This window comes from Stegastes partitus, unplaced genomic scaffold (assembly GCF_000690725.1).
Source record: "Stegastes partitus isolate 25-593 unplaced genomic scaffold, Stegastes_partitus-1.0.2 Scaffold946, whole genome shotgun sequence".
In the NCBI taxonomy this organism is placed as follows: Eukaryota; Metazoa; Chordata; class Actinopteri; family Pomacentridae; genus Stegastes; species Stegastes partitus.
The window spans coordinates 1-7,357 of record NW_007578677.1 but is presented as its reverse complement, the minus strand read 5'-3'; the positions used below and the strand labels follow the sequence as shown (position 1 = coordinate 7,357).

Below are 7,357 nucleotides of genomic sequence, written 5' to 3'. Positions count from 1 at the left end.
AATAATGTAATTTAGAATTATTGGACATTTAAGTGATGCTGACGTCTGTTGTTCACTTTAAGATTCAACTTCCTAGAACTGACTTTCTTGCAGAACTGAGTCTGAAGACGAGTCGATGATCGCAGGTTTCAAACTGAACATGAGCAGCGATGACGTGGAGCAGAGAAGCTGAAGATGTTTCTCCTGCTGTGTTCTGGTCTTTTTCTGCTGCGACCACAAACTGATGAGACAAAGAGAACTTCACGCTGTCAGCTTCATCCTCCTGTTACTCTCAGACGGTGTTTACCTGCGACCTTGGCTGGTTTTATTTTTATCTCTGCAACAGAACCAGGAAATTCTAAGGTGGAGGTCCGCTGGGAGCTCAGTGAAGCTGCACATCAGCTCTTTGGAGGAAACTGGAGCAGTCAGAAGGCTGAAAGTAGAGACGCTAGTTTATGTACGAGGTGGCTTTAGGAGCGGAGCAAGAGTTTTATATCCACACGAAAAGTTAGTTAGAAATATGAAAACCACAGCAAGTGACTGCATCAGTCTCCTCCTCCAGTCAGTGTTCAGCAGATGGACCTTCAGCTCCATCATGGTCCTGTTGGTCTCCATCAGTCTGAACATCTGGACGCTGCAGCTTCACCTCATTGTTCTGATGAAACTGTTCAGACTCTGTCGGGTTCCACAGGGATCATGAAGGAACAGAACTTTTCAGGTCTGGACTCTGATGGAGGTCTGGACTCTGACTGGGCCTCCAGAACTTCACTTTGTTGTCTTCAAACCATCTCTGTGGAGCTTTGGCTGTTTGCTTCGGCTCATTGTCTTGATGGAAAACAAGTCTTCTCCACGTCTCAGTTCCGTGCTTCTCATCATGATGCTAGTAGTACTAGTCTCCTTCTAGCAACTCCTTCAGAGGAGTCATAGGAGTCTTGGTGTCCTCCCTCTCTAGTCTCCTTCTTGCTCGGTCACTCAGTCTCTGAGGACGTCCTGCTCTAGTCAGATCTACTCATGGTCCATAGTCCTTCCATTTCATAATGATGGATTTAACTGGACTCCAGGAGATGTTTTCTGGTATCGTCCCGTGACTGATGCTTTCCACAGAGTTCTTGGAGGGTTCTTCAGTCTTCATGGTGTAGTTCTGTCCAGCAGTTCTGATCCACCAGTGACTGGACCTTCCAGATACACCAGTCTTTATATTACAATCACTGAGATCTTTATTTTACATTTTATTTTCTAATAAGTTTGTAGAAATCCTCTTTAATGACACCAAAGGGTATTTTTTGTGAATTCTTGTTGAGAAAACCTCTAAGAAAGATTAAATTGTTTTATGCTGACTGGACAGAACCCACAGACGTGTCGTTTAGAATCGTTTTGTGTCTCTTTTAGAGGCCTGATGGATAAATTCTGTTTTATTTACTGTTTTTTCTTCTTTTCAGCATTAAGTGTTGAGTTTAACTGTTGAAGCTTCTGGACATCTTCCTGCTGATGCTGATCCATGTCTTCCTGTTTCAGGCCCGACGACGTCTTGTGGCGCCGTTCCCACGACACCAGCGTCCTGCTGCACTGTGTCCTCTGGCCAATGGTGTCGCTGCTTCTGGGCACGCTCATTGTGCTCCTGACGGTGTGCGCCCGCTCGCTGGCCGTCCGGGCCGAGGCCCTCCAGAAGAGGAAATGTTCGTACGAGGTCTGCCAGGACCTGTCTGTGCCCTCGGATCGCCACGGCAACAAGGCCGGAGACGCCCTGACGACGAACTCTGACCCGGAGCTGTCGTCGCCGTCCGGGACCCTGCCGCTGTTCGCGGTGCCGGTGCGACGCCGCGACCGGGAACACTGAAGCAGAACTGTGTTTAAACCGCGAGGACGCCACCTGCTGGAGGAGTTGATACGACGAAGGGAAACCGGCGCCTTCAGCAGAGACGCCGTCGACAAACTCTCGCATGAGTCGAAGCTTCTGAGCTGATGGTCGAGTGACGCCGGTTCTGGTTGGGTTCTGACCGCTGGCTCCACTTTGGATCTCGTTTCTAGTCGATTTATTCCAGATTCATTCAGCTCCGGTGCTACAGAACCTCTCATCAAACCTCCTGGTGAGCAGAACCGGAACCTCTTTGGGTCGCGGACAAACAAAATCAATCAACCGTCAGTAGTTTAACCTGAGAGACGCTCAAACGGATCCACGATGATGAAGCTGCAGCTCGTTTTTTAGCATTTAAGCTTCTTAAATGACTCCAGAATAGTTACTGATTCATGTTTTGTTGATCAGCTCATCAGTTAATCGATTCATTTTTACCATTTTGTGAAAGATCGGCCGCAAGACTCCGTTTGTTTGAGCTCGTATGTAAAGATATCAACCAGTTCTCGACACCTTTTTAGGTTGTTTTTGTGAATCTGAATTCTCTGATCAGTTTGTGACTCTGAGGTTTGATGAGAGATCCGGTAAGAACCCAACCAGTCGGATCTGAACACTCCAGTCTTTACTGTAGCTCTTCTTTAACTGTAGTTTCCCTTCGAGTCCCAGTAGCCATACGTGTTTCTGAGATCCGGACCTTCTACCGGACGAGGCTTCATGAAGAGCGTCTCCTGCAGCACTTTGTTCCACCTGAACCCCGTCTGAGCTCCGTTTGTTCAGAAGAGCATGAAGCATAGTCGCCTCCGTTAACGGGCTTATTTATCGTCTCTTCAGGGTTTTGTTTCATTTCTCTGACGAGGAAACGAGCGAGCAGACGGACGGTTCAACGCACGGATATTTATACGCCAATAATTGGAGGTGAATTTAATTGAGCCGACTTTATTACTTATTAATGTATTGAAATGCGCTCATCAGAGGCCCATTAGCGGCTCCTGGTGCTGCTCCAGACCTCCTCCTCCTCCTCCTGCTCGCCGCTAATGATGCTCTTTGAACCGTGAAGGTGTTTGCAGACAGCAGGAACCGACCCGAGCGTTGGAGGTCAAACAGAACCTGTGAAAGGTCACCGAGGAACCGAAGCAACACGAGTTTCTGTCGTGGGTTCGATCCAGGGACTGAATTTAAAGAGTCACCGACCAGGTTTAGAGGCAGCAACCTCAGAAAACATCATCAAGAAGCTGTGAACCATGTGAATTTAACTCTCTGAACTCCAGACAGCAGCTTCTGGACAGAACCCAGAGACGTCTTCTGTCAGCAGGACTCAGTCAGAACGAAGGAAACCAGAAAAAAATAACAGTTGAAATCAGTAAAACAGCCACGAAAAGATGCTAAATTACCTCAAAGACACAAAATCCACAAAACCACCGTAAAAAGACACAAAGTCATCACAACAAGATGCTAAATCACCAGAAAAAGGCTCAAAGTTACCATGAAAAGATGCAAATCGCCACAAAAACCTGCAGAATTACTGAAAAATAAACTTCAAAATCATCACAATAACAGACAAGCCCACCTTAAAAAAAGACTAAATCCCACTCTGACCAGCTGTCCAGTGTGACTCAACATCTGTCAGAATAATTCATCCAAAACGTCTCGTAAATCATCCAAAATACGACAAAAAACGTCCTAAATGACTAAAAGTTGCCGGAAATGTCTTGAAAATGGTCCAAAATGAATCAACATTTGTCCAGATTCTGAATCGTGCTGCATTTATTTCTCTGATTGTTTATTTTACAGTTTATTAGTGATGCACGATATGAACATTTCTGAGATAAGTAAAGCAAATTAGACCACATAGTCTTCTTTATTACATAACAAAAGTAAAACATGTTTAAACATATTTAATGTTAAAGGACCATTTAAGTAAAAAGATCAGACCGATACTGATGTTTTCATGCATCCTTACAGTTTTTATTTTTTGGAAATTAGATTCAACATGTACCACATTTTGTTTTATTGATTATATAAAAAGCAAATAGTGTCTCTACATACTTTAGATATTCAACTATTTACAGCTGAAAACACTGAATTTTCATCACATGACTGTTGGTCACAGTCGAGTCGATCTCAGCTTCAGAGTTACGTCGAGGAGTTCAGAGTTTTTAGTTTTTTACAGAATCTGTCCGAAGCAAACGGTTGCTTTTCAGCAAATTTATAAATGAGACACAAATAAAGTGATTTCAAACTTGAATTTTCCAACAGAAAGACTCACAGGTGTCGGTTTAAATCTGATGCTTCCTCCTGTTTCTGCAGCTGGAGGCTGATAAATGACGTTATTGTGGTGATTGTTTTAAAAAAGAAAACCTGCCGTCAGATCCTCCAGTTTTGGGGTTCAGAGAGTTGAAGTGAATCTTTTTGTGAAAAGGAAAAAAAATCCCTCCTGATGTTTTAATTTGTGTAAAATCAGGAGCTCGTTGTTCCTTCAGTGGCTGAAAACATCCGACGGCCTCTGAAGCAGGAAGTCGATCAGACGGACTAGAGTCCAGACGAGTGGTTCGTGTCGGGATCGTTTGGTAGCAGAAGGTTGTTGTTTAAATGTTCAGACGAGCAATAAGAAGGATTCAGCTGAATGTAGACCAACGTTCACGTCGGGCTGCAGACGCACAGATTTCACTTCAAACCAGAAGCTTCAACGTCCTCCAGAGTTCAAACAGACTTTTAGAAAGTTTGAGGTTGTGTTTCGGTCTGGAGGGAAAGTTCTGGAGACGATGAAGCACGAGTTCTGAGTTCTAACCCAGAAGTGTGTCGGACGGCAGCTAGAAGTTCAGTCAGTAAAAACACCAACAGACACAAAAGTGCCACAAAAATGCATAAAATTCTCACAAAAAGACACAAAATTGTCACAAAAAGACACAAAATCACCAAAAAAGAAGTTTGATTACCAAAAAAAAGTGAAAAATGACCAGAAAGATGCAAAAGAACCACAACAGACTCAGAAAACAAACTGAATCACCACAGATGGATGCAGCAGCTGCACATCAAAGGAAATCTGTTGAGTTGCTGCTTTCATTCATATAAATCCTGATTATTTCCTCTGCAGATGAACGTTTTCCTGCTCTGCTAGTCGACTTGGAGGACTCCATGCATGTTCAGTAGCTCATAGTTACATGAATCTGTAGCGTAGTTCTGCAGATTTTGGGCTTTTCATGGACTTCAGTGAATAAAACTTACATCATTGGACCCTCAGACACAGAAAGCAGCACCGTCCTCCGTCCTCGTGGACCATCAGCACCGATATTCAACATTTTCATGATTATTGATCGAGTTTTTACAGAATGTTTTAAAGTTCTCTTTAGTTTAAACATGTATAATGTAAAAAACAACAAAGTTTTGTGTTGGAACTCTTCATTTATCCAAACATCTTCCTTCAGCCTCCTTCACCACTAATCATCACTATCAGCTGTTAGAAGTCGACTCGTTAGTTTATTTCTGAATCTCTTTGTGTTGAATCGTATCCGTGCGTCTGCAGCCGTCGTTCTGTTCATCTCTAGTTTCCTCTCGTTGTTCTCTGAACTCTTTCTGACTGTAGACAAAGCTTCAGGTTTCAGTTTAACAGCTTCAACGTGTTCAAAGAAACGTTTCCAAACTCTGCAGTTTGTCCACGTTTTATCTGATCAGTGTTTCCGGTTCGTTTTTAATCCCAGAACGTCTCCAAACATCTTCCCGACGAACCCGAACACGTTAAAGGTCGTTTTATCTGTTTCCCTCCTCAGGGTTCAAACCTTCTGTCTCCATGTTTGGTGTAAAACTCGAGTGTTGGTTTGAGCAGGTTTTTTATTTTCATTTTTGTAGCACGTTCTTTATTAATGTCACGTTATTCTTTAACCCTCCGAACCCCAAACGACAATAAAAATCACCACAAAGTGACACAAAAAGACACAAACAGCCTCATGATGACGGTAAAAGGATGAAAACAAAAAGATGTGAAATCAACACAAAAAAGGCAAATTTCCCAAAACGTTAAGATGAAAACACAAAACTACAGAAAAAGGCAGAAAACTGCCCCTGAATGACTTGGACGTGTTCATTTATCCAGTGGACCAGAACTTCATATACGATCCGATGATCCTTCTTCTTCCTGGTTTCAGTTTCTATTTTGTGAACTTGTCGGCAGGTTTTGGGGTTCTGAGGGTTCAGACGTTCCTCAGCTCTCTGTAGTTTCCTGTCCACGATGATCTGGTTCCTCTGATCTGGTGTTCTTCCTGAAGTCTGAACAGTTTGTAGCCTCAAGCTGCAGGTTCTAAAGAGAACGAGGACGAACAGACGACGAATGTAAAGAGGCAGAACTGATGTAGCTCCAAGAGAAAACTAACGTCATGATTTACCTTCAGTCCACATTCTTCCTTCTCATCTTTATCTTCATTTATCTGGTTTCCTTTATGTGTAACGTGTTGGTCGACCATGAAAAGACACAACATCGAGGTTAGATGATGGAAAATCAGCACTAAAGGACACAAATTTATCACAATAACACGTTAAATCATCACAAAATCCCCCCGACAGCTCCATGAAGACACAAAATCACCACAAAAGATGCAACACGACCAAAAAAAAACATACAAATCACCACCAAAGGACACAATATCAACACAAAACCATCATAAAGACACAAACTACCAGAAAAAGACACAAACCAGTGCGTCTACGGTGCAAAATCTACTATTTATATCTTCTATGAGCCACCATAAGACGATGTAATCTCACAAAACTCATCCAGTGTTTCCGTCTTTTAAAGGCGTCAGACTTGAACCCAAACTGCTTCTCCTGAACTCAACCAAGAGGTTCTGCAGCAGAACGGTTGGTTTCAGGAGTTTCTTTCTTTCTCAGCAACTCAAACATCCAGAACGTTGTGTTTTAGAAGCCTGTCGGTCCGATTAACCGGGTTCATCTCCTGTTTCTGTCCTCTCCAAAGAAAAGTAGCTTCTCGGTAGCATTGATCTGTTCTTACGGGACTTTAGGAGCTCCTTGTTCTGTCTGTTGGGTTTCAGCTGCAGGACGAACCGACTCCCAGCAGACCTTTAACGTTCCTGAGCTCCTTCTTTGGTTCTTCTTCTTCTCTGCTGGTTTTCATGAGCTGTGTGTCGTCTGCGGGTGTTTCGTTGTCGTCGTCCATCTTTGTTGGGACCCTCAGCACTGTACCATGTGACCCAGGTAGCCGCTTCGCCGTGTTTAACCAACTATTGTGCCTGATAGAGATCTTTAAATAAAAACATTTTGTCTTCAAAACGTCGTCTCACTGCTTCTTTATTCTTCTTTCATCGCACAGATTCAACGTTGTTCATTACACTGATGCAGAATCACCACAAAGATGTGAGAAATTACCACGAAAACATGAAGAAAAAGCACAAAAATATGCAAAATTATGACAAACAAGGCAAAAAATAGCCACCAAAGCACAAAATGACCACAATAAGATGCAATATTACTACAAAAAAATTGTCAAACCACCACAAAAACGACAAATTACCACAA

General features: G+C 43.1%; 1 protein-coding gene across 1 annotated transcript in view; it reads left to right on the top strand.

The window, feature by feature from the left end:
• The window catches only part of LOC103366456 (calcium-activated potassium channel subunit beta-4), a 32,181-nt gene extending 30,365 nt beyond the window's left edge, over positions 1–1,816 (top strand). Inside the window, exon 3 of the mRNA XM_008294192.1 lies at positions 1,495–1,816. Within this exon, the coding sequence (XP_008292414.1) occupies positions 1,495–1,816 (322 nt within the window). The remainder of the gene's footprint in view (positions 1–1,494) is intronic.
• Positions 1,817–7,357: the final 5,541 nt, after the last annotated feature.